This window comes from Bubalus bubalis, chromosome 6, assembly GCF_019923935.1.
Source record: "Bubalus bubalis isolate 160015118507 breed Murrah chromosome 6, NDDB_SH_1, whole genome shotgun sequence".
Classification (NCBI taxonomy): Eukaryota; Metazoa; Chordata; class Mammalia; order Artiodactyla; family Bovidae; genus Bubalus; species Bubalus bubalis.
Window position 1 is genome coordinate 119920680 of NC_059162.1, and position 26851 is coordinate 119947530.

At 54.6% G+C, this 26851-nt stretch overlaps 2 protein-coding genes across 7 annotated transcripts in view; both read left to right on the forward strand.

Moving 5' to 3' along the window:
- SEPTIN2 (septin 2) overlaps nt 1-7991 on the forward strand; it is a 28095-nt gene extending 20104 nt beyond the window's left edge. For both annotated transcript variants that reach the window (XM_025289319.3, XM_006077123.4), the window contains exons 8-13: nt 803-904; nt 1464-1609; nt 2091-2174; nt 2997-3054; nt 3817-3919; nt 6231-7991. In XM_025289319.3, coding sequence (XP_025145104.2) covers nt 803-904; nt 1464-1609; nt 2091-2174; nt 2997-3054; nt 3817-3918 — 492 coding nt within the window. In that variant the 3' untranslated portion in view covers nt 3919; nt 6231-7991. The remainder of the gene's footprint in view (nt 1-802; nt 905-1463; nt 1610-2090; nt 2175-2996; nt 3055-3816; nt 3920-6230) is intronic.
- Nucleotides 7992-9381: 1390 nt separating this feature from the next.
- The window catches only part of FARP2 (FERM, ARH/RhoGEF and pleckstrin domain protein 2), a 101371-nt gene continuing 83901 nt past the window's right edge, over nt 9382-26851 (forward strand). For 2 of the 5 annotated variants that reach the window (XM_045166204.1, XM_045166208.1), the window contains exons 1-3: nt 9395-9475; nt 11022-11214; nt 22430-22640. In XM_045166204.1, coding sequence (XP_045022139.1) covers nt 22452-22640 — 189 coding nt within the window. In that variant the 5' untranslated portion in view covers nt 9395-9475; nt 11022-11214; nt 22430-22451. The other 3 variants (XM_045166205.1, XM_045166207.1, XM_045166206.1) reach the window with 3 other exon arrangements.

Below are 26851 nucleotides of genomic sequence, written 5' to 3' on the forward strand. Positions count from 1 at the left end.
TTCTTAGATCATGACGTAGTGTGGACAGTGAGTTCATCCGAGATCTTTGACCACGCGAGGCCCTAGTCACATTAAGGAGGAGCAAGTTTGGGAGCAGGTTTGAAGCAGAGCTGCTTCCTGCTGCCTTGGCCTGTCTTTTCTCTTCCGTTGAGGGCCCAGATTCTAGCGTGAGGGTAAGCAGAGGGCCAGCCTGCCCCAGACCTGGCGGAGTGCCCAGCACGTGTAGGGGCTTGGGGGCTGGGTTTCTGGTAGACTGACGGGTGAATGCATGCTAGCTTCCACTCCAGCCCAGTTTTTTTCCCTCTAGGCAACTCTGCCACTTGGTTCAGCACTTTTGGCCTGTTAGATGAAATTGAGACCCTCGATCCCTTCCTGAATTGGGGAGCTGTCCACTTGTCAGCCCCAGTCACGCTCGGCCCTGCCTCCCAGCCCTCCTGGATTCCTTGTTGCCCTCCGGCCACTGGCAGGTGTCCCCCTGGCCCCTCCTGGCCCTGCCGAGCGGCCCCTTGCTGGGCTGTTTGCGTGCAGTGCCCTCTGCGGCTGCTCGGGGACGGCCATTGGTCCGTGGCCTCAGCAGGGCCGGGGGGGTGCATTCCTGTTGTTATTCTGGCTGGAGGACCCCTTGGAGTGCACGCCAGCCTTTTGAGTGGTTTGTAAGATCATTTGAAAATGGTTTTAATCAGTAGGATTCCTTATTGACACTTGGATAGTTCTGGCGTGTTTCTAATATGACGGGTCACACTTGCTGAAACAGTCAGCATGCAGTTTGCTACAGTTGGTCCTGGTGTGGTCATTCTTTCAGATTCTGGATGAAATTGAGGAACATAACATCAAAATCTATCATTTACCTGATGCAGAGTCCGACGAAGATGAAGATTTTAAAGAGCAGACTAGACTTCTCAAGGTGGGTGCTGTGCCTGCAGATGCACAGGGCCAGTCACTCTTCCTTTCATGTGGCTGTTGCTATTTAGTCACTAAGTTGGGTCCAACTCTTTTGTGACCCCTTGGACTGTAGCCCACCAGACTCCTCTGTCCTTGGGATTTCCCAGACAAGATACTGGAGTGGGTGGCCGCTTCCTCCTGCAGGGGATCTTCCCGACCCCGGGGTTGAACCCGGGTCTGCTGCATTGACGGGCAGATTCTTTACTGCTGGTGCCACCTGGGAAGCCCCGCTTCCTGCAGTCGGTGCATTTAACTTGGAAAGAGCTGGTGAGGCCAGCCGTCTAGAGGCTTGGCCTCTGCGGTTGCCCGGGCAGGTGCAGTTACGCTGGTGCTGTTGCTTCCGGCGCGTTTTGGCCCAGCTGCCTCCTGCCGCCACCTGCGAGTGGGATGTGCGCCTACGCTTTTGCAGTGAGCCCTGCGGTCAGCGGCACTGTGCGCATTTTCTGCTCATGTGCCTGTGTTTGCAGTGAAAGTTGGGGTTCCCCGTGTAGAGCCAGTCTACCCCGTGTGTCTCCTTCTAGGCCAGCATCCCTTTCTCTGTGGTTGGATCCAATCAGCTGATTGAAGCCAAAGGCAAGAAGGTCAGAGGCCGCCTCTACCCTTGGGGCGTCGTGGAGGTGGAGAACCCGGAGCACAACGACTTTCTGAAGCTGAGGACGATGCTCATGTAAGTACCGTCTGTTCCCTGTGGTGGTGCCCGGCCTGGAAAGCGGGGCTTCCAAGCGGGGCTTCCCTGCACTCCTGCAGCGGGCGGTCCAGCTCAGTGTGGAGGCCCTCCCGTTTCTGACTGCGGCAGACTGCACAAGCTCCCGCTGGGGCTTGTGCTCCTCCTCAGGCTCGGACACCCTGATGGTTTTCTCCACGGGTGACAGTGACGGGCTCCCTCTGGTATAAAGGTTAAGCTTGCGGAGTCATGAATGTCTGAACTGCGTGTTCTCATAAGTCCCTTCAGAGGAGCGTGTTCTGATTTAGGCGGCGCTCACCTTGGTGGCTCTCCTGGTGGCTCTTCCTCTGACCATGGGCGGTGGTCTCCTGTGGGAGGTGCCCCGGGTCTCGTTCCTGGTGTGTGCTGTGTGTGCATGACCAGGTGTCCCCCCGCGAGTGGCAGGTGCATGTCGCCCAACCCCGGTGCGTCTCTTGTCTTGCAGCACTCACATGCAGGATCTCCAGGAGGTGACCCAGGACCTGCACTATGAGAACTTCCGGTCCGAGAGGCTCAAGAGAGGCGGCAGGTCATTGCCCAAGCTGTGCCATCCCCTCTGCTCCTGTGCCCAGTTCAGCTGGCTGCCAGCATCAGCGTTCGGTGTCCTGCCTAGAGCTATCTCCACATACTTATTGCTAGTTTAATCGCTCGTGGGGCTGGGTGTGTTTTTGATGCATTTTGCCTGTTGAAAGGCGTTTCTAATAGTTTATATCAAGAACAGTTGTAGTAGAAAGGCCGCAGACTTGTGTTGGGTCCTTTTTCGATACAAGGTCTTTTGTACCCACCTATAAGGTGCACTTTGGAGATTACTTTAGGTGTTGTTAATTGGGGACCAGACGTTAAGAAGGGATTTAGAGGCAGCAAGACCATGCTGTCCATGGACCGTCAGGCCGTGGTGCCATGCAGCAGCCATGCGGAGCTGCGTCTGCGGGCTCAGAGGCCTCCACGCCCGCTTCTCTGCCTGGACATTTACGACGTGTTCCTTTTACAGTACGATGGCTGTAGTCTTTGTTCAGAACTTACCTTAGAAACCTACTCTTCAGATAAAATCTGCTATTTTTTGAGTAAAGTTGGAAGTGTTACAACCACCCACCCCCCCCAGCTTAGAGTAAGAAAAATGTCTTGAATTTGCCATTTTGTGTTTTCTTTTTGATCATTTTTTATTTTCTTATTCATTCATGTTGTTAGTCCGAAAAATAGTAAGTTTATATGATTTCCAATAGATTTTTTTCAGAAATTGTATTTCTGAGAAGTTGTAAAGTGAAATTTTACTACTTTGGGTATCTCTCATCAGAAAAGACCAGCCGTAATTTGTCGTAATATTATACTTGTAATTTCTTTCAACTCTTAGGAAAGTGGAAAATGAGGACATGAATAAAGACCAGATACTGCTGGAGAAGGAAGCTGAGGTAAATAGAAAAGTATTGTAACAATGTTTTTAATCTTCAATAGCAAGTTAATGGGAAAAATTGGAAATAGAGTTTAATGACATGGCTGATTTGTATAAGGTTTAAAAATCAGCAGTTTTCATATACACAATGAAAATATAACGACAGAAATTGTTGATCACTGTCATTAAGAAAAATTTAAGGAATATGTATGACTTACATAGGGTATGAAACTAGAGAAAGCTGCCCTGAGAAGTGCATTCAGAGTTTGAACCAACACGAAGCTCTAGGAGGCAGGGTGCAGGCGAGGACCGCGGTCTCTAGCGCAGCATACTCCCTGCAGAGCCTGTCTGCCGAGGCCCCTGAGGGCCCGTGACGGGGCCACTGCCGTCCTGGAGGCCAGCCGGGTGTGGAGGCGCAGGGCACTTGTGAGGGGACGGGGATGGTCACTGCGGGAGCGGCTGGGCCTCGGGCCCCTCAGGGACGGTCACCGCTGGAGTGCCCAGGCCTCGGGCCCCTCGAGGGCAGCCCCCACGGCAGGGCAGCAGCTGTTTCCCGCCTCTCTAGGTCAGACTCGCTCACGCTGTCTTTGCTTTCTTGTTTCTTCCGTTTCTTGGTCATTTTATCTTTCATTTGAACGGCCTTGTCTTACCGTCCGCTGGGTGTCCTGTTGAGACCTTGGTCCTTTCACTGGCTGGTCAGAGTCGGCGAGAGCCAGCTTGTGGAGCCGCAGTCATGGCCCCGTGAGGGCCCCGGGCTCACGTGCCCCTCTCGTGTCCGCAGCTCCGCCGCATGCAGGAGATGATTGCGCGGATGCAGGCGCAGATGCAGCTGCAGCTGCAGGGCGGCGACGGCGACGGCGGGGTCCATGGGCACCACGTGTGAGGTAAGACCTGGCCTGGGGAGCGGCCACGGGCCCCCGAGGGGAGGGTGGCTCCCGGGAGACCGCGGCTTCCCACCCCCGTCTAGTGAAGGGCGGCCGTGTTTTCTCAGCTTCTCAGCCTGGAAGCGTGGTCCGCAGCTGGAGTGGGAAGCCGAGCTGGTCCTTCCTGTGTAGGGAAGAAGGCCGCTCTTCCCTCCTGTGTCTCCTCCCACTTGGGACACCTCACTCCTGCTCCCAGATGCATGCAGGTCCCCACACCTGCCACCTGGAGCTCACGTCTGACCCTGCAGCATGGGGCTCAGTCCCAGACTGGGCACCAGTCTGCCCCCACTTCAGATGCCAGTCACAAGTTGAGGTTGTCAACTGCACTCTGACGGACTGGCAGAAGTTAGAGGTTCCCACGCCACCCACACCCCTACAGGAAAACGTCCGACTTCCTAGATCACATTTATTGAGGGTAAGATACAGTACACAGATGATGAGCCCTACAGGGTGAGGCCCGAAACGAGTGCAGAGCTTCTGTCCCCGAGGAGCTGGGTCTGTCACCTTCCTGGTGGGGTGGATTCACCCCCGAAAACTCTCCAGACTCCTACTTTAGAGATTTAGTATCTCAACAATAGAAGAAAAATTGTATATTAAAGTAGCTTTTGTTGGTCATACAATTTGAAATTTATTAAGGCTCAAAGTATCTTTACAGAGAGAATTTTTTCCAATAAAAGCTTTCCCGTGTTTCTCGCTGAGCCGCGTGGACCGCTAGTGAGAAAACAGGAAGCTCCAGGAGCCAAGCACCCGCCTCCCGTGAGCTGCTGAGCGGCAGTGACGCTCTCACTGCTGAGTCGGGTGTCGTGACCGCGTGCAGCGTGCAGCTCCCGTGTGAGGCCCTAACGGACCCAGCTTGGCTCTCCTCCAGGGTCTGTTCTCGGAGGTGCACCCAAGTTTATTAGCAGTTTTCACTCGAATCCGTTGAGGAATGGGACAACTCTGCTCTTGTTTCTTGGCCAGGAATCTCTTGATCTTAAAAGTTTTATGAGAAGACATGGTGAGGAGCAAACTCAATCACACGTAGGATGGTGGAGGAAAGAACCAAAGGGAGCTTAATGTAATTGGAATGGCTCAGGCAGAGCAGAAGTAGAGGTGGGCTGAGTGTTCCCCTCGAGGGAGACTGCTGGTCTGGCCCCTCTGCGCAGCTCCGCCCTGACTGCTCGTCCTCGGCGGGTCCGGGGGTCGGGCCGGGCTGTGCTGCCTCCCCGCAGTGCCCTCTCCCTGCCCCTTGGACAGGGGACGCTCAGAGCTGTCCAGGCAGTGGCTAACTAGCTCCAAGCGGAGGGAGCGGAAGGTAAAGTCAGAGCCCAGAGGAGGAGGAGAACATGGGGTCAGGGTGGAGGCCGGCCTGCTCCCCGGAGGAGCTGCCTGGGGCCAGACAGTGCCCGCCTGCCCAGCTCTAGGGAGAAGCCGGGATCTGGGCATGGGGTCTCCAGTGTGATTAGGGGCCTGGGACTGTAGAGGCGTCACTCACATGCTGTGATGACGTGAGCAGCTGCGGGCTGAGTTGCCACATTGCTGAAGCAGTAAGACAGAAGGCGAGGGGCCCTGAGGCTGGGCACCTGTCAGAGGTCTCCACGACACACAGCTGACCTGGGCGGGGCCAGGCTGGGGGCACTGGTCACCAAATAAAGCCCTTGCCCTTGGTGGCTAATTGGGAGAGGTTTTAGTTGTGAAATCGCTGCAGAGAAAGACACAAGTAGGTAGGAAGGTACAAGCACTCACTTTTAGAGGGAGCGTCCAGGGAGCCCACCTGGGTCAGGGGTGACGCTTCTCCTTGGTCCTCATGTCAGAAGGTCCCGGGGGCCTTTTTGAGTGAGTGTGGAGGTCCCGCTTCAGCAGTGAGGATGCTGGCCCTTGTCAGCTGGTGGACCTTCTGACGCCAGGGGCAGTGCTGCCCGGGCAGGTTTGCGCATGCTGGGAAGCGGTGGGAGGGAGAGGGGCCTCGGAGCGCCAGGGCTCCCCTGGGGCGGGAGGGAGCCATGGCCGTTGGCTCACTTCTCTGTTCTGCTGCTCCTCTTCCTGAAGCTTTACGGAATTATGAGAATTCCACTTTGGGTATAAAACCAGTACATTTCTGCATACTTTTCATCCCGGTTTCCAAGAACTTTGTAAGTGAGGTTTTGCCTTTAGTAGACACTGTGGTCCTCGGGGCCCACCGTCTGCTCAACCTTTGCCCTTTGTTATTACACAGAAAAATCCTGCTGGTCGTGGTCTGAGCGGTGGGCAGGGCAGGACTCCCACATAAACGTCTTGTGTTTTGTTTTTCCAGGAAACACTTTGCAAGATGAATATTCCAATGAGTAACACAGCTGCGTGTTTTCAAGACTGTTGGAGGGGTGCCTGTCCACATTTCACAGTACCTGTGCCTGAGAATTTAATTTTTTAAAAACTTTCAATGTGCTATTTTGTATGAAGTACCTTAACCTTTGCATTTCATTGTTATGTTATACTTTATATTCTGTGGGGTGAACTGTCCATTTTCCTTCTTCTTCCACTTCCAAGTAACCACTAACGATAGAACTGATTCCCAGGGACCAGTCAGCACGTATAGTTAATAGTGGAATTCCATTTGACTGGCCTAACCGACTAATCGTGATTTACTTCTAGAACATTCGGATTTCCGAGAACGTTCCTGAGCAGTAGAGACATGAGCACAGAAGGACGAGCTGCCCGGGTACCAGGCCGTTCTCACCAAGCCATGACACCTGCTTCCCTGCCTTACTTTTGTTTGACCACAGCATCCAAAACCAGTTTTGCTGCTATAACTCCATACTGTTAATTCATCTGCACATTATCTGTTTACCAAATGAAAAGACATCTAATTAGATACATGTTTATACTTAAATAGCTTTTTTACAAACAGGCTGTTAGGGGTGAGTTTTTAAACAAGTCTTTGAATTGTGAGGTCATTTTTTTTAAACCACTATGCAGAGAACTTAGCACAAACCACATTCTATAGAGTTTGCCACGAAAACCCATGAGCTGCAGTTTCCATGTCACAGCTAAGATTCTTACCTATGTGGCGAGAGTCATTAAACTGTTTGTACTCAACTAGATTTATAGCATAACTTTTTAAGGGAAATTAACAGTTGAGCTGTGCGGAAGTCTGCCTTTTTATACTGCACTTGGCGTGTTTTCTGTGACTGCAGTGTGGAAATCTGTCTGGGCAGTGCCATCACGGTTCCCGGCGCAATTCTGGTTTGGCTTCACTTGGACTGATCCCACTCTCAATGGTTTTCAGGCAGATAGCAGTGTGTGGCCTGTCCCGTCCATTTTTAGCCGCCATGGTTTCCTTCCTTACATGTCACACAGACTTGTGCACAGGTGGCTTGAGAGTGAAGGCTCTTCCAGACTTGCTCTGGGGCTGGCTGACGGTGCCTCCGTGGTGCCACACTGGCTGGTGTCCTTGCCCTGCGGTTGATCGGTCCCCAGAAGTAACACGTGGAAGGAGACTGGAGGGAGTGTGCGCTGGCTCAGCGTTCGCATCCCACTGGAGCAGCGGGGGGCTGACGTGGAGAAGCGCTGAGCTCCAGGGCTGAGGCCACCCAGGCAGGAAGGGAGAGGACAGCGTTAGCCAGGTGCCGGCAGAAGGCCGCCCGGCGTTCTCCCGACCGCCCTAACTGCTGCCTGATTGCAAGCGGTCAAGAGCTGTAGGTTTCGGTGCCTTGTACAGTTTTCACCAAGAAGTGTTCCATTTTGGCATTTATCAATTATGCTAGTAAAAGCTGTTTTTTAAAAGGGGGTGGGGTGGCAGCACTCGAAAGCGTTGGACGTAATAAGCCTAGTGCAGTCTGCTTAGTGCCAGCTGCCACCCAGCGGCTGCGTGGCTGTGGGTGGGCCTACACTTCCAAATCCCCTTTTGTTTTGCTGCCCCAATCTAAATACTTTTGCTAATAGATAATTGCTCTTTAGTTACTAAGAGATAAAACTTTACCTATAAAAATGCATTTCGAAAACTTATTTTACACAGCAATTTTGTATCCACTGAAACTAACGTTTTACCAATAAAGCACTATTGTTTAGATATTAAGTGAGTAGTTCTCATTATTGGCTCTTTACAAGGTAAAGGTGTAGGATCTTCTTGGAAAGATTCAGAGAAAGTTCTGCATTTCCTGTGTATAAGAAATGGGGAGGAATTATTTGCATGAACATCAGTACATAACAGCTCTGTACCGGCCATCCCGTCTGGAAAGAGGGAGCCACGAAGCCTGGGAAGAAAGGATTTACAGGGGAACTGATAAAAAAGAGCTCTAATGGGAGCTCGATGATGTCTGCCCACCGGGTAGAAGATGTGAGAGAAGCAAGGTCTCATTCACAGTAGGGACAACGACTGACTGATCAGGAGGAATGCTGGAAACCTGACCTGGGGGTGGCAGCCAGTCCCCTGGCCCCTCCACCCAGGACCGCCTGGGCCCCTTTCCTTCCCCAGGCCCGTCCCTCCCTCGGGTGTTCCTTCCAGCTTACTCTCCACAGCCTCTACTGGGCCCCCCGCCGCTCTGACCAGGGTCTCCCTACGTAGTTTCCCTGGCAGTGTGCACTTGTCGAGGGTTCTGTGCCTCGGGGGGGGGGGGGGGGGGCGGACACGGATGCGGGGTTCTGCGCTGGGGACAGGTAAGAGAAAAAACCCGGCGGGAACGACGGGGGCAAGAGTGCCCTTCTGAGGCAGCCCAGCGGAAAGCAGATATTCCTCCTCCTCGTGTGAGATGTGCCCGGAGGCCAACCAACCAGGATTCTCCAGGATGGTTTGGGACTTATTCCCTGGATAGCCGCGCGGGGGCGCTCCTGGCCTGCTCACGGGGGCCGCGGCGGGGGCAGGACGGGGGCAAGTTGAGCCGGGTGTCCAAGAATGCATAGGAGCTCACTCAACTGTTCGAAGAAGGGGCGTGTGCTCCTGCAAATCGTGGCCCTGGGGGCTCCGGAGATGGTGCCACGTTTCCATTCCCCGGTGGGGAGCCACGAAGGCTAGGGGGCCGCTGGGCTCCCAGCACGGCCCGTTTCCTCTGCAGCACACCTTCGCCTGGCCCTCGGCGCCCCTAGGCCGACCCCGGTACCCCCAGAAGAGGATCTAGTAACAAACGCAGGCGGCCACGGTCCAGGGCAGCACGAGGCTGCAGACGGATCTAGGTCGGAGTCGCGCCCCGCCCCCCAAGCCGACGCCCCCCGTCCCCCCCCCGAGCCGTAACCACGCCCCGAGCACTGATCTGACGCCCCGCCCAGAACCGCCCGCGGCTCTGCGAGCCGAGCTGGCCGAATTACATCCGACTCTGCGCGTGCCTTCTCGCCCTACAAATCCACCAATCAGAGTTCTGTGCCGCGCTTCCAGGCTGCGGCCGCGAAGGCCCCGCCCCAGGGGCCGTCAGACCAATCGGCGGCGCATCCGCGGGGCGAGGGCGGGACCCCGGGGGGGCGGGGAAGGGGCGCGGGGCGCGGGGGCGGCCCGCGGGCAGTAGGGAGCGGGCGGAGCCGGCGCGGACTCGGAGGCAGCTGCGGGCTACAGCTCAGGCCGGGCAGCCGGTGAGGGTGCGGGGCCGCGCGGCAGCGGGCGAGCAGGGGCCAGGCTACGCCTCGGGGGCGGGCGGCGGAGGCCGCGGACCGAAGCCCGAGGCAGGGCGGGCGCCTGCGGACAGTCAGCGGCCAGAGGAGTCTGCTCCCGGCCTGGGAAGGCCTTCAGGCGGCGGGCCGCGTGTGAGGAGGGCGCTGTATGGGGAGCCTGCCCGCTGGGGGCCCTGGGTGCGCGTGAGGACCCCGCGTGGGGGCCCCGGGTGGGCGTGAGGGCCCCGCGTGGGGGCCCCGGGGTGGGCGGGGAGGGCCCCGCGTGGGGGCCCCGGGTGGGCGTGAGGGCCCCGCGTGGGGGCCCCGGGTGGGCGTGAGGGCCCCGCGTGAGGCCTGGGCAGAACCACAAGTGGAAGCTCGGGCGACTTGTGGCCATGCCCTTTGTGGCCTTTGCTTAAATGATCTTGAGGCTGGTATTAGGTGTTAATGCTTTTTCTCCGGGAAACCTGGAAGGGCTCCTCAGGCAATGAGGGCCTTCCAAAGGCCGCCCTGATAGCTGGGACCCGGCCATGCCCAGTGATCGCTCAGGCCGGGGTCCACACCCACCGTGGTGGCCACGGCCTCCGGAGGCCTTCCACATGTTGGTCAATCGTAATTGCCGTGAAAACAGAAATTCCCAGGAGGGCACTGAAGGAAACAGCCTGAGCCCATAGTGAAAGGAAAGATTTACATCTCGGGCTGGCTTTTCCCTGTGCCTTTGCTGTTTCTGTGCGGGAGCTTTGGGCCGAGCACTCTGGAGAGCTTGATGGCCGTCGGGCACAGCGCCAGAGGGCTGGTGGTGTGGAGGGGCGGCGGCGCACCTGGCAGCTGGGCAGGCCTGGAGCGGCCTTGGCCTGCAGGCAGATCTAATGCTCATCTGTATGGGCTGCTCTTTGAAAGTTCTGTGAGCTCCTTACACCACGAGACTTAACTCTCTGAGGGTTGGGAAGCACTTCACACCTGGTGTTTGTACTTTGTTTTGTTGTTGTTCAGTCTCTAAGACTAAGTCATGTCTCTTTGCAACCCCATGGACCATGGCACACCAGGCTCCGCTGTCCTCCACTGTCTCCTGGAGTTTGCTCAAACTCATGTCCATTGAGGGACTGTTGTCATCCAACTGTCTCTTCCTCTCGCGCCCTTCTCCTCTCAGTCTTTCCAATGAGTCGGTTCTTCGCATCAGGTGGCCAAAGTATTGGAGCTTCAGCATCAGTCCTTCCAATGAATATTCAGGGTTGATTTCCGTTAGGATTGACTGGTTTGATCTCCTTTCAGCCTAAGGGACTCTCAAGAGTCTTCTCCAACACCACAGTTTGAAGCATCAATTCTTCAGCGCTCAGCCTTCTTTATGGTCCATCTCTCACATCCATAGATGACTACTGGAAAAACCATAGCTTTGACTTTGCAGACCTTTGTCAGCAAAGTAGTGTCTCTGCTTTTTAATATGCTGTCTAGGTTTGTCATAGCTTTCTTTCTAAGGAGTAAGCGTCTTAATTTCATGACTGCAGTCAAGTTGTCTCAAAATCTGCAGAGATGACGTGGCCAGGCCCAGGCCCCAGTTGGAAGCGGAGTGGGTGGCCGGTGCTGGACCACGCCCGGACCCGCCTCCTGGGGCGGGACTCCCGCTTTGTTGCCGAGCTCGGTGAGCACTGAGGATCTGGACCCGAAGCTGCAAGAGCTGCAGAAGTTTGCTGGCTCGTTACCTGCTTGGACCTCCCCTCCTGGTAGGCTTCCTGCTTCCTTCTATACTAATTCCTTTCCCAAAAGGGGAGTTTATATGATACATTCACATATCTCTCCTCGAGTTCCTTATCAATAAGGTTGCAGTTTACCTGCCTCATAGACTTGTTGTGAGGATCAGGCGTCAGTAGCTAGATGCCTGGAACCCACTAAGTGCTTAATCGGTGTTAGCCATCATGTTATCTGGTAGAAGAGCAGTCTGAGCGCACAGTCCAGAGAAAAGGAGGCAGTATTTAAGCAGAGTTGTCCTGTTTGGGAGAAGGGCGTGTGCCCTGCATTGACAAAGCAAAGATGAAGGCACGGATAGTTCTGTGCATGTGCTTTTAAATCCATCAGGCCCCTCCTCTCCTTTCCAAACACCTTGCCTCTCGGTGCAGCAGTGCATCCGCTGTCCTGAGAAGGTAGCAGATGGCTGTTCCTGCCGCTTTTCCTCTCAGGTCTGTTCCTGCTTTTCCTGAACCCACTCTTGTAAGCCAGCCACCTCCCCTTTTGCTCAGTGGGTCGCAAGTTTCCTGCACACGGCTTGGCATTCTGTGCGGGAAGAGCCCTGTAAAGCTGAGTGCGGAGCCGAGGGCGCCCCGTCCTGCTCTCTGAGATCCCATGTGTGGAGCATCATTGGGCTGCAGCATACTTGTCAGCTCCAGGCTTCACCTTGGCAACAGGGTGTCAAAGGTGAGGGCTCCACAGAGCTTAAGATGACAGAGGCCAGAATGTGATGGATTTCTGGTGATTCTGTAAATTGGTCTAATCTTTATGGAGAGCAGCTAGCAATAAGTGATAAAACGTTTTGATTTTGGAATCCCGGTTTTGAAAACAAACTTGGGTACACACTGCGTGTAAGAGTGGTGGAGCGCTCCGCAGCCCACAGACGCGCCCCGGCAGTCCCCTTCTCACCCTCCCCGCCCAGCAAAATTTGAACCATTATGATCCCTGGAAATACGTTCAAAAAGACATCTTAACCAAAAAAGCGAAGCAGTTTGTACACAGCAATTACACTGATTTAAAAATATGCGAGGATGTGGACAAGGATCGGAGGAGAAGGTGGAGTGATGAAAGTAGTTTTATTTTAGGGTCACAGGACTGTTCTCCAGTTTACAGTCGTCTTAAAATCCAAGAGCAGAAAGGCCCGCTGACGCTGTCCGATGCGGTCATGAGCCTACCTTCACCCATCTCTCCTAGCTGCAGAGTACCAGGTGGTGAAATCCCACCCAGGCCTCCGAGGTGGGCTCTGAGGACCCCCACCGCCCAGCCGTGGGCACCCTCAGGGCCCTGCCGGTGTGCACTGCTCTGCCCAGCCGGCCCTCCGTTGCCCCGTGGGCCCAGCTCCACTCTGTGCTGGAGAGCCGCCCGGCAAGGCCAGCCGCGGCCCCTCCTCAGTGCTCCCCAAGTGTGGTCCGGGCCACTTCCACAGGCGTCTCCCCTTCTGGCTCATCCCACACTCGGCACGTGGGGTTCCTTAAGCCCAAGAGGGGATGGCACACCCTGAGGTCGGGGGTGGGGAAAGGCTGAGGTCACATGCATTGCAAGTCACTAACCTTTCTGAGCCTGGATTCCTTGTTTTGTGTGGCAAGGGTTTTGAGCCAGGGGCAGGCCTGGCGACCACTCAAGACTCTTGAGGGGTCTGACGCAGACACCCGCCTTTCGCTGAGGCCTCCTCCCTCCCTCTCCACCCACCAGATCCCTAGCGGCTTCTGGCTTCTGGCTTCACTCCTCGGGGCTCTTACCAGCACTTAGGAGACTGGCTCCTGTGTCTTCCCCGCTGTGATGGGGCGGGGGGGTGGTGGGGGGCCGGGGGAGGGTTTCTCCTCTCAGAGGCTCCTGTGCTTTTAGGAACTTGGACTTGCTCTGTTCAGAAGCAAGGTGCTTGCTGAACATTTGGACGAGTCAGGTTTCATCGGGGCAGAGTGGATGGCAGTTTTTATGGGACCTGAGATTTACCCAGTGTGGGGGAGGAGGCCTCTTTAAGAAACATGATGTTAGAAATAAAAATTAACTTGGAGAGCAAATATTTATTTAGAATGAGAAAAAGTAAATATGTTACAGAGTTGAGAAAACTGACCATTAATACAACAGTCAGAACAATCCAGAAAAATAGTGTATTTGCTAATTGCCTGACACACCTCTGTTTCCCAGCGGCTCAGTGGTAAAGAACCCGCCTGCCATGCAGGAGACCCAGGTTCAATCCCTGGGCCAGGAAGGTCCCTTGGAGAAGGAAATGGCAACCCACTCCAGAAGTTTTGCGTGGAAAATTCCATGAACAGAGGAGCCTGGTGGGCTACAGTCCATGGGGTCACAAAGAATCGGACACAACTGAGCAAGTTAACAGCAGCAGCAGCAGATGAGAGTTGGGTGTTGTCTTGAGCCCTCGACACACCTCTGTACCACTTTTCATTTGGCCATGCACTTTTTAATTAGTGTGACAGAGAGTAGAATGAGTGCAGCGACCCCTCTAGCATGGTTGATCAGAAACCTTTATTGTTGACTGTTAAGATATAAAACACGGTTTCACGCTTGCTGTTTCTAGCACAGCTACAGATTGTGTTTTGGAACAGCAGGAGTCCTGATAAATTCTGTTTTGCAGAATTCCATTCAAAAAAGTTGCACATCTATGGCGTATTTATAAGTATACTGCTGCAGTGTAAATTCTTTTTTCTGATGGCGGGCAGTGCGGTTTTGGCCGCTGAGTGCCGAGCTCTGCTTGCCTTTTCACGTGCCTGGGGGTGACTCTCCGGTGTCTGGCCCCTGCACTACCAGCCTTGCTGCTTCCCAGGCCCACATGCCCCGCCCCTGGTGCTGCTGCGGCTGTTAGTGTTGCCACGGGGTCCGGCCTGCACCTGGTTCCCCAGCCCCGGGCCCAAGCACCCTGGGCGGCAGCGACGCTCCCGGAGCCAGGCCTGTGGCGTGATGGCTGATGATAAGCTCGGTGTGAAAACTGAAACGTGTCCCGTTAAACCCGAACTCAGCGTGTCTCCTGCTCCTTGTGCAGGCAGCTGGATCCTCTCTTGAGCCACGTGACGTGGGGAAGGAGAACGCAGGCAGGGTCAGGGTGGAAGGGGCAGCAGGCTCAGTCAATTGCCATTGGAATATGTGTGCGAACTTTCTAGATGGCTTCGCCAAGGGCCCCTCCTTAGGACCTTGGAAGGGGCCGTGCCAGCGAGGAGCCCAGAAACAAGGCAGATGGGTGTCAGAGTCACAAGGCCAGACAAGGGCAGGGTATGGTCAGCACCTTGAGGGCACCTGGGACACAGGTGGTAAGGGTGCTCCGCACCTCTTCCGCCAGCTGGTGGGGTGTGTTTGGAAGGAGGAAGCAGCTCTGGGTCGTTTTACAAGTCACTGGAGTTCTTCTGCCTCCTGCGGCCTCCAGATCCTGGCTGCATTGGTGACAGCTAGGGAGATGCGTGTCGGGGGAACGAGTCTCACCATCTGAACAAGAAACCCATTCCAGAGGCTGTTTAAAAATAATCATTTTTACTTTAACTTAACTGTTGGAGGAGGAGACACAGGTAGGTCCCCTGCTTTCTCCTTGAAGGTGAGCCGTGCTCCACTGTAGGACCCCCACTGTCCTCCACCCAGAAGCCAGCTGATTTCAGACGTAACACGTGCTCATCCCTGGAGGCAACTCCAAAACGACAGACCCTTGGAAGGGAGGAAATAGAAATCAACTGTCTTCCCAAAGAGCACCATGCAGACGCGCTCTAGATGCCTGGAGGTTGAGTTCTGTTTCTGGAAAGAGGCATAAGCCCCCTCTGCCCCAGCTCGCCCACCGCCCTGGCTGCAGGGCTGCACGGCTGCACGGAGCAACCGTGAGGAAACAGCGGCCAGCACAGCCACACGAGCAGTGAGGCTCCTGTTCCTCCTCCACCTCCCCCAGCCTCCCCAGACTGCTCCCAGCGCAGCCAGAACCCAGAGATGGGCTCCAGGTGCAAACCAGGAGGGCTGCAGGAGGAGCTGCCCAGTTTGGGTTCCAGAGAGATGGGGAGACAGCCACCGTACCCCCCTCCCTCTCCCTGTCCTCCAGCCAGGCCTGTGGCAGCAGGGCCTGCAGACGCCTGTGAGTTCAGGGCGCTCTATTGTCCTGCAGCTGGGGAAGCCCCCAGCAAGCAGGGTGTCAGCTGCAGGCTTCTGGCTGGAGAACTGAGGAGTAAGCCAGGGAGCCATGGACAGGCGGCCGAGGGGGTGACACCCATGGAGAGGGGGTGACCCTAGTGGAGGGGGCCCTGAGGGGGTGACCCCTGTGAAGAGGGCGTGAGCCTAGTGGAGGGGGCCCTGAGGGGGTGACCCCTGTGGAGAGGGGGTGATCAGAGTGGAGGGGGGCAAGGGGGTGATGCCCGTGGAGAGGGGGTGAGCCTAGTGGAGGTGGGGCAAAGGGGTAATGCCTGTGGACAAGGGGCCTGAGGGGGTGACCCCAGAGTTGCTGATGAATTTGTGGGCCCAGCGCTGAGCTGTGTCTACACGGGGCTGACTCTGCGCCGCTTGCCTGCAGGAACCCGGCTAAGGGGGGGCCCACAGCCCGGCGGGTGCCGGGGATGGTGCCCAGGGAGGGTGGAGCCTCTGCAGGTGGGGCTGATGCTGAGGCCTCCACCCGGCCTTGGCAAGGCCAGTGCAGCTAAACCGAGATGCCCCGTTCGCGTGGGATTTAAGTGATGCCAGAGGCTCGCAGCGCTGTGTTTGGTGAATTGAGTTTATTTATTTGTGGCGACACTGGCTGTTTGCTGCTCAGGGTCTCTGGTTTGGGCGAACAGGAGCTGTTGTTCGTCATGGTGTGTGGTTTTCTCACTGCAGGGGCTTCTCTTGTTGCGAGGCACAGGCTGCAGATGCTCAGGCTTCATACCTTGCAGCTTGTGGGTCCCGGAGCGTGCAGGCTCAGTAGTAATGGCTCATGGGCTTAATTGCTCTGTGGCATGTAGCATCTTCCTGGACCAGGGATCAAACCCATGTGCCCTGCACTGGCAGGCGGATTCTTACCCACTGCATCACCAGGTAAGTCCAACACAGTATTTTAACTCCAGGATACAATCCAAAATTACCTGACATGCATCAGATCAGATCAGATCAGTCGCTCAGTCGTGTCCAACTCTTTGTGACCCCATGAATCGCAGCACGCCAGGCCTCCCTGTCCATCACCAACTCCCGGAGTTCACTGAGACTCACATCCATCGAGTCAGTGATGCCATCCAGCCATCTCATCCTCTGTCGTCCCCTTCTCCTCCTGCCCCCAATCCCTCCCAGCATCAGAGTCTTTTCCAATGAGTCAACTCTTCACATCAGATGGCCAAAGTACTGGAGCTTCAGTTTTAGCATCATTCCTTCCAAAGAAATCCCAGGGCTGATCTCCTTCAGAATGAACTGGTTGGATCTCCTTGTAGTCCAAGGGACTCTCAAGAGTCTTCTCCAACACCACAGTTCAAAAGCATCAATTCTTCGGCGCTCGGCCTTCTTCACAGTCCAACTCTCATATCCATACATGACCACAGGAAAAACCATAGCCTTGACTAGACGAAACTTTGTTGGCAAAGTAATGTCTCTGCTTTTGAATATGGTATCTAGGTTGGGCATAACTTTCCTTCCAAGGAGTAAGCATCTTTTAATTTCATGGCTGCAGTCACCATCTGCAGTGATTTTGGAGCCCAGAAAAATAAAGTCTGACACTGTTTCCACTGTTTCCCCATCTATTTCCCATGAAGTGATGGGACCGGATGCCATGATCTTCGTTTTCTGAATGTTGAGCTTTAAACCAACTTTTTCACTCTCCACCTTCACTTTCATCAAGAGGCTTTTGAGTTCCTCTTCACTTTCTGCCATAAGGGTGGTGTCATCTGCATATCTGACGTTATTGATATTTCTCCTGGCAATCTTGATTCCAACTTGTGTTTCTTCCAGTCCAGCGTTTCTCATGATGTACTCTTCATATAAGTTAAATAAACAGGGTGACAATATACAGCCTTGACGAACTCCTTTTCCTATTTGGAACCAGTCGGTTGTTCCATGTCCAGTTCTAACTGTTGGCTTCCTGACCTGCATACAGATTTCTCAAAAGGCAGGTCAGGTGGTCTGGTATTCCCATCTCTTTCAGAATTTTCCACAGTTGATTGTGATCCACACAGTCAAAGGCTTTGGCATAGTCAATAAAGCAGAAATAGATGCTTTTCTGGAACTCTCTTGCTTTTTCGATGATCCAGCGGATGTTGGCAATTTGATATCTGGTTCCTCTGCCTTTTCTAAAACCAGCTTGAACATCAGGAAGTTCATGGTTCACATATTGCTGAAGCCTGGCTTGGAGAATTTTGAGCATTACTTTACTAGCGTGTGAGATGAGTGCAATTGTGTGGTAGTTTGAGCATTCTTTGGCATTGCCTTCCTTTGGGATTGGAATGAAAACTGACCTTTTCCAGTCCTGTGGCCACTGCTGAGTTTTCCAAATTTGCTGGCATATTGAGTGCAGCACTTTCACAGCATCAACTTTCAGGATTTGGAATAGCTCAACTGGAATTCCATCACCTCCACTAGCTTTGTTTGTAGTGATGCTTTCTAAGGCCCACTTGACTTCACATTCCAGGATGTCTGGCTCTAGGTCAGTGATCACACCATTGTGATTATCTGGGTTGTGAAGATCTTTTTTGTACAGTTCTTCTGTGTATTCTTGCCATGACATGCATAGAACCAGGGAAATACCAGCTCACAGGAGAGAAGACAGGCTACAGCTAAGATGATGCAGATATTGGAATTACTGGACAAAGACCTTGTGGTCGGCAGAACTTTGTCCCCTAAGGCCATCACCCCCAGTGTTACTTCTGAGAACAGGTTATGTTATGTGGCAAAAGTACTTTGCAAATGTGAGACCATCGACAAGGTTCCCTAGTTGACCTGAGACATGAGCACTGCAGATTCCAGAAACAGCTGCCCTCCCAGCACTAGCGCCCCACCAGAGGCAGTTGTTTGGGTAATTTATCCTCCAGCATGCTTGTTTGAACGGAAGCAAATGCGTGTGTTCATGGTCCTCTTCTTAACCATAACTCATGTGCCACGCACCCGCTTTGCACCTGGCTTGTATCCACCTTCACATCAGAGAAGCACATAGAGGCCTTCTTCTCATGATAGAAATTTCAGCAGCATCCTGTGCTGTGGACAGAGGGCTGTGCTTGCTAGTGCTCATTTTCCAGCCAAGGGGGAGGCAACTGGGGAGCAGACCTTTTTTTTTTAATTACATGGACTTTTTTAGAGCAACTTGAAGTTCACAGAAACTCCAGTGGAAGTTCCACAGATGTCTCATATGCCCCCCACTCCAGACGCGCACAGCCTTCTCCATCGTCACTGCCCCGCCCCAGTGGTGCCTCTGTTGCAAGCCTGAGTTGACACGTCATCGCCCAGAGCCTCGGCAGCCTCTTGAGCCGAATTGTTCCAACTTTAGAATGGAAATTACACATCATAAGGTGGTTTTGAAGTTTTTTTTTTATTAAATGAGAATATATAGGAGCCAGATTCGTAACACTAGACGTCAGTGGTGGAAATTGTATCCGGCCACCAGAAATAGTTTTAGGAGTAAGACTGCAGAACATTTTGTTCAATTAGAGGACGAAGGGAAAGTGAACCGGAGTCCCTCATCAGTCCCTGGATTTTGATTGATTCCCTCCAGGTCTCTGGAGAGGGTCCCCCTGAGGAGGTTCCCTTGATCCCTCTGGAGGGGGTCCCCCTGGAATGGTCTCCCTGAAGAGGGCCTCTGGAGAGATCTCCCTTAAGAGGTCCCTCTGGCGAGGGTCTCCGGAGAGATCTCCCTGGAGAGGGTCTCTGGAGAGGTCTCTCACAGCAGAGGAGCTGCTCTCTGCCCTTTAGAGTCCGCAGGACTAGGAAGCACTTGCTGTGTGTCTCATCTAGTTTGCATACTCTTGCCTTTTTAATGTTTATTTATAAGCACACAGAGCAAAACAAAGTAATTTCTGTTAGGCTGTAATTTATGTAAGGCAGATTCAGTGCATACATTTTTCCTTTCTTCCCGTGGTCAGTCTAGAGGAAGCAGTCGGGCTGAGGCGAGACTGTTGAACAAGCAACTTCATGCTTCTGCAGGGAGGGTTCTGTCACTGCTGCTGACTCCAGAGTGAGACCAAGGTCGACTGCTGTTTGCAACTCGGCGGTTCCATCTGATTTTCTAAGTTCCTTCCTTCCTGAACTTTCTTAAGCTAAAAGATGAGTAGTCATTAAATAGGAGGTATGTGCGCATTGCCGATGTGTGATAGCAAGCAGAGCTCTCCTGGAGCATCCTCGGGAGGGTGCCCGGGGGCTCGGGTCCTCTCAGGAGAGTCCTCTCCTGGAGCATCCTCAGGAGGGTGCCCGTGGGCCCGGGTCCTCTCAGGAGAGTCGTCCTCCCCAGGTGAGCCTCCAGGTGTGAGGGTGTCTTCTGGTCCTCCATCTCGGCTTCAGCCGGGTGGGTGTCTTCCTTTGACCAGGTGGCAATGACTGGGACAGAAGCTTGCTGCTCAGAAGACATATAAACGTGCAGAGGCCATGTTTTAGAATTCCTTGATCCAGGAAAAGTGTTTTTCCATTTATCTAACGTGTGTTTTGTTAGGAGAGATAAACAGCGGTTGATTAACAGTGCGCTGTTAAAACTGCATGAATCAAATGCACAGCTGGATGAGCCGAGTGGACAGTGTCCAGTCGGGCCGAGGAGCTGTGCTGGCCACACCTGCAGCCCCTCCACTGTGCCCACCCCGGGGCAGCCCCCCAAGGGGACCCCAGCCCCAACTCTTCTGGGATAGCCTCCCTGCATGTTCTTCTTGCTGTTTCTCACCTGAATGAGTACAGTAGCTTAGTAGCTTGATTTGGGTTTTTTGTTGGTTTTTTTTTTTTTTTGAGAAGTAGGTGTTTGGACATGACTTTCTTGTAATAAGTCAAAGGGAAGAACCTGAAATTTTTTCCATGCAATGGCACCCCACTCCAGTACTTTTGCCTAGAAAATCCCATGGACGGAGGAGCCTGGTGGGCTGCAGTCCATGGGGTCGCTAGAGTCGGACATGACTGAGCGACTTCACTTTCCCTTTTCACTTTCCTGCATTGGAGGAGGAAATGGCAACCCACTCCAGTGTTCTTGCCTGGAGAGTCCCAGGGACGGGAAGCCTGGTGGGCTGCCGTCTATGGGGTCGCACAGAGTCGGACACAACTGAAGCGACGCAGCAGCAGCAAACTTTTATATGAAAAAATATAAATGAGAATTATACAATGGAATACACAACAGAAGTGATTCAAAACAATACCTTGGTTGTGTCTATTGCTTCAGAGCTGTAGCTTTACTTAAAAGGGAAAGGATCGCTTGGTGCCCGCCGCTTGTTTCAGAAGGGCCTCCTCTGGCGGTGGGTGAGCGCTGTGAGCCCACTGCATCTCCCTCTCACCTGTCTGCACACCTGGGCAGCTGGCAAGTGGGCTCATCTCCCTCCACAGCCTTGCTTCCGCAGTAGCCTCTCACGTTTGTGAAGCTGGAATGAAAGCGCTCGCGTTTATGGTTCTCGGCACCTCATGGATCTCACGCTCAGTGATGTGGAAGCAGGTTTCTGCCACGTTGATCAAGCCCGTGGCCTGTGCAGTGCCTCGTGTCCTGACGCAGTGCATGTTCCTTGGCGTGGCGTTAACCACAGTAAGAATTACTTCTCCCAGGGCCATGCAGCCTGGAGGGCGAGCTCTGAAGACGGCCGGCGACCGCCAGCCTGAACCACCCTTGCAGCTCAGCTGGGTCTGAGCGCAGGCTCAGCTGTTGGCTTGTGTCGGAGGCCGGCTGGGAGCTGTGTCCGGCAGGATGACCAGCTGCCTCGTCGCTCTGCTCGTGCAGTGCACGTCTCACTTTCCCAGCGGTCTTGGCTCATTTTCTGTTTGCTTGTTGATAAACCAGACATGCAAGTCAGTTCTCAGCCAGATGGTTGGGAAGGCCTTAGCTGAGTAGGGCTTAAGCAGGAGGCAGCAGGTCACTGAGAAGCTTTTCGATCTTAATTCAAGAGATAAAAGTTCGTGAGTTAGTTTGTCTTGATAACAAAATTAGCTTGAAAGAAAGAAGGCCAGGGAACTCAGTAGTGAAGTTGGCATGAAACGGAGTGGACCAGGAATCTAGTGAGGTTAATTCTCCAAAATATTTACTGCAAGCTAGTCGAAGAGTTTTCGAAGATGATTAAGCAAACTAAAATAATTTTTGTGGCATCTGTATTCTTTCTTGATTAAACATCTGGCATTTGTTTTTGTCTTACCATGTTTAACCATTAAGTGTGTTGCTTTAAGTTGACTTATACACAAATAGGCATACTTAAGGGAATTTGCCATAAGTAGACGGTAACTTTATTAATAAGGACGAATGAAAGCAAGCCTGTATTACTGGATTCTAGCAGACACTTAGCTTATTCTTTCATTGTTAAACACAATGATGAGATGGGCTCTTTTCAACTTAATAGCTTAGAGCTGGAGACTTTTCACCACACAGCAGGGAGGGTTGGAAGGGTACAGGCACCTCCTGGGGCACCTCTGACCCTCTCAGACCCTCAGCGTCCTCATCGGTGAGGAGGGCACGGGGGGCGGAGATGACAACGAGGTTATTGCGGGGGTGGGGCAGGGCAGTGCAGGCAACAGCAGAGGCGGGGGCTCCCCGCGCGTGTGCCACGCTGCCGTCTGGCGTAGGGTCTAGAGTCTCCTCCGAACCCCCAGTGATGCCTCTGCAGCCTGGAGATGCAGCTGAGAGACCAGGGCTTGCAGGGCCGGCAAAGGCAGCCCCAGCATCTCCATCCACCTTCCTTGCACTGTCCCCTCTGTGTCGGCGGGGTGGGGACCCATGACCCAAGTTGTGTGTACCCACCTACCTTTGCTAGAAGGCCCTGGGCCGTGCACACAGCGTGTGGGCAGCACCTGAACCTCTGGGCCAGGGCGGGAGGAGGTGGCAGGGAAGGAGAGGCAGGTGGCTGTGGGCCGCCCTGCCCCAGGGGGCCCCTTTGGATGGCCTGCAGGTCAGCTGGCACTCCCCGGCCTACACACCCAGGAGACATTGGTCCCAGGGCTGCCGCTGGCTGGCATCTGTGCTCCACCTGCCTGTGTATGAGGAGAAGATAATCCTTCTCAACTTACTCGCAGAGGTGCAAAATGAATGCCGAGAATTCCGGTCTACCCAGTGATCTTCTTATGTTGTTTTAATTGAAATAACTGAAGATAATTGGGGTTTTCTGTTTGTTTTAGCACACTCCTCAGCTGCTGAGGAATGGGGGAGCTGGAAGGAACATACAGAGTCCTGCAGACCCCGGGGGCACACCTGGGCACCGCGACCCCCGTGGGCGTCAGCACCCTGGAGCCTGGTCAGGGCCCCCCGGCAGGGGCGGCGCGGCCAGCAGCCCGGACGCATATCCACGTGCAGCTGCTGGACGACTCCGTCGAGGTGTTTGACATCGAGGTAAGAAGCCCGGGGGCCCGTGCCTCATGCTCGCTGAAAGTCAGAGGCCGAATTCCACGTTGCTGGTAGACTTGGCCTGTTTATCACGTTTCCTCGAGTAGCTGGGTAACAAAATGCTTGGAAACAGTGAGCCTGGAGAGTGACTTCTCCTGACTTTCCTTTAAGCTTCTGACGCAATGTGGGCGTTCGGGAGGCTGGCTGAGTGCTGTGCGGTGCGGGTGGGAACCAGCTTGCCCGCTCCCGAGTCTTGGTGGCCGAGCGGCTGGGTGAGAGGCGTCCCTCAGCATCGCCGTGTGTCCACTTCCTTGTCTGCATGTGGGGGCGACTCCAGGCCCTGCTTCTCAGGGTGGCTGGGTGAGGGCTGAGCCCTCGCACATGAGGAGCCTGACACAGACCTCATTTTTCTGGGTCAGCAATAAGAACACTTTTACTTTGAAAATTCCCTGTAGTAGCTTGCACTGATAATATTGGCAAAAACAACTGAATATAGCAAACGTTTGAAAACGTTTTTTTCTGATTTTCTAAATAGCATTAGAATGAATGGTCTTTTAAAAAATTGCTCATTTTCATAAGTGTGTGTGTGAGCTTAGTCGCTCAGTTGTCTGACTCTTTGCAACCCCGTGGACTGTAGCCCGCCAGGCTTCTCTGTCCATGGGATTCTCCAGGCAAGAATACTGGAGGGGGTTGCTATGCCCTCCTCCAGGGGATCTTCCCGACCCAGGGATCAAACCCAGGTCTCCCACATTGCAGGTGGACTCTTTACTGTCTGGGTCACCAGGGAAGGCCATGAATACTGGAGTAGGTAGCCTTTCCCTTTCCCAGGGGATCTTCCAGGAATCAAACTGGGGTCTCCTGCATTGCAGGTAGATTCGCAGCTGAGCTACCAGGGAATGCAGAAATAAATTATTTTTTCTAATATTTTTTATTAGTTTAAGGTAATACTTTTGACTGAGTTCCCCTGCTCTTAATGTGACAAACTAGAGCGAGAATGAACTCTACCTTGAGCAGAGGCTGGCTTGTGCTTGGCGGGAGGTCAGGGGCCACACAGAAGGCGGGCAGGCGTGAGGGGCTAGAGGAAGCTGGAGCCTGCCTGCAGAAAGTGCTGTGAGAGCAGAGGCGAGGAAGGAGCTGAGCGCGGGGAGGAGGCAGGCGCCCCCACCCCAGCTCGGAGCCCCGGCATCTCTTGCTCGCATGTTCTGTGGCAGGTATCCAGTGCCTGGGTCCCTAGTGTCTAGACTCGAGGACCCTGCAGGTTCTTGGGTCTCACCTGAGGAAGAAAGCAAGTATCACTTAATCGGGCAGGTAACTGAAACTGGCAGGACCTGCCCGTCCGCCTTCAGCGACACTCCTGTGTTGCAAGAGGCCGCCTTTGCAGGACAGGGAGTCTGGAGCAGGCACCTTTGCGCCCCGGGGAGCGGGCGGCTCTGTTCCCTCTCACCTTCTCACCATCCTCCGATGAGTCACCTGGAGGAACCGGTTAAAGTGTGGGAATTAGTTGGGCTCCCAGGTCTCTTCCGGCCCAATGTTTGGCAGAATCTCCACCAGGAAGCTCCGCTGTGGTGAACACACTTGCTGTGGTCCCGGCTTCAGGGGGGCTCCCGGGTGCTTAGTGGTGAGAAGCCCGCCCGCCAGGGCCGGAGACGCAGGTTCCATCCTTGGGTCAGGAAGGGCCCCTGGAGGAGGGCATGGCTACCCACTCCAGTATTCTTGCCTGGAGAATCCCATGGACGGAGGAGCCTGGTGAGCAACAGTCTGTGAGGTCACAAAGAGTAGGACACGACTGAAGCTACTTAGCATGCACGCAGGCTTAGAAGAGTTTTAGATTTCTTGAAAGAAAGGAAAGAAGGAAGGAAGAAGAGAAAAGAAGAGAATTTTGCATTATTTAGGGTTTACTTTTGGAGCATCTTTTTTGGTCCTGGTTAATAGTCTTTATCAACTAAACCTAAGCTCAAAAAAGGAGAAAAGCAGATATTTATTGCTGAGTCACAAATAAGATGTAATTCTTCTCTGGGAAATTCACTTGTAAATCAGAGACACCGTTGTATAAAGGTTCAGAATATATCGAACTTGTCAAAGTTTTAATAAATTGAAATTGCTGTTTCCTTTAGTCAGATAGAACCATCATGCTTGGTATTTTGAGATACTTGGCAGAGTCCAGAAATTAAGAGAGTCAAGTTGCTGTTGCGTATCATGAATTGGATAGGGTACTTTTTAAGTTGTGCCTGTGGTCACTCAAATCTGCCTTTCAGGAGAAGCTAAAACTCAACATATATTTTTGTAAATTAGTTGTATCGTTAGTGCCCTATACTTCACAACTGTGTCAGTTAGCTTTGCTGAGTAACAAACCACCCCCAGACTTGATAACCTGAGTGAACCTTTAATGCTTCCTGCACGTCTGAGCATTGGCTTGGAGGGTCTTCTGGCTTGGCCTGGCCAAGGGGTAGCACGACCTCACTCCTGAGTCTGGGCCCAGCCGGAAGCTGTCTGCATGTGGCCCTCACCCTCCAGCGAGCTGGCGTGGCTGTGTTGGCGTGGGGATGGGCGTGTGCTTGGGGTGGGAGCCATGAAGTCCCGGCTGGGGTTCAACCCTGCGGCTTCTGCTGCGTCCCCCTGCTCAAGCAGGCCACCAGCCAGCCGGGCTCCGGGGCGGGGAGGTGGGGAGGTGTGCGGGGCAGGAAGGTGTGCGGGGTGGGGAGCACGCGTGAGGCTTTCCCAGCAGCTGTTGCTAGCGGTCAGGACTGCGGTCTCTGTGAAGAAAGTGTCCCGGAGCTCTGGTGGTGGTGTCTTGGCTGCTGACACACCTCTTGGGCTGCTCGGGAAGGGCTGCAGAGAAGGTGTGCCCGCCTGCCCCCTTCCCCGTGGGTCCAGGACCCAGGGTCGAGGCTGGCTTCTGCCCGGGCCCCCTCCCTGCCCCCCATCACCACCCCCTGTGCCCCTGCAGGCACCACCCCCCTGCCCAGCAGGCTGGCCCTGAGAGGCCCGCTGTGGCCCTCTGGTTGTTCCGCGCTGGGGGCTGGTGTGGACGCAGGTGCCTGGCGGGAAGTCCGTGGCCATTGGCCTCTCTCAGTAGCTCAGAGGCGGTCTCGTGGGCCTGGAGCCAGGCTCTGCTGCTGAAGGCAGGTCAGGGCAGCAAGGCTGTGTCCACATGTGGCCCAGTGTGGCCCAGGGCCGGGTGGGGCACAGACGAGCTGGGCGGGGAGTGTGCTCTCTCCCGGGGGGTCTTTGTTTCTCGCCCTGCGGCAGCATCCTCTGGCCTTAGGGACTGCCCTGCGGTTTGTGGGGGGTGCTCTCTGGCCGCCCACGCCTACCGCGTGTGCTCGTTTGGTTTACTTCCCACTGAGTGTCCCGCGGACATGTCTGTGGGCCCGCAGGGCTGATGTGCTGACCTTCCCTCCTGGTGCAGATGGCGGAGCAGAGGGGCAAGACCCACGGGGACGCCGAAGGTTCCGTCTCAGGGGCCATGGATGCAGTTAGCAGTTTGGTTACTTTTGAAGTGTTGTCTCTGCCTCTGTGAGAAGCCCCCTGGGCCGAGTCTCAGGGGCAGCCCCCGCCCCGCCCCCTGCCCCCCAGGCCCCAGCTCGTCCCATCCCCCTGGAGCCCCGGCTCCGCCCACCACCCACGGGCCCCCTTCATATCCCCAGACCCCACGCTGCCGCCCGGGCGCCCCACAGTCAGCCTCTCCGAAGCTGGGCCTGCTTTTTCCAGAGCAGCGTTGCACACGCCGAGCAGCTTACTGAGGTGTGGCACACGTGGCCACACGCCGCCATGTGGAGCGTGGCGGCGGCGGCGGCTCTGTCGTGGCCACGTGGCCACATGCCGCCACTGCACTCAGCTCCCCGACGCCCCGTCCTCACGGGGACCCCGCGCCCTTCAGCTGTCGCCCCCCACCCCGCCAGTGTGCTCCACCCTCGCCCCTGCCTCTGAGTGTCTGGGACCTGCATCCTGTCCCCCCAGACGTGAGCACCGTGGGCTTCCCTCTGAGGGGCTGTGCGAGGTCCTCTGTGGCTGGCTTCCCCCCAAGCGTAGTGCGTTAGGGTTTCCTCTGTGGGGCACAGTGGGCAGTACTGTTTCCCTTTTGCTGGTGGAATCACACTCCGTGGTGTCTGTGGGGAGAGAGAAAATCAGCCACACGGCGACGGTCAGGCCCTCTGGCCGCACAGCGTCTTGCTCCCGCCCGCCGTTTGTAAAGCCACGGCCATGTGGCAGCTGAG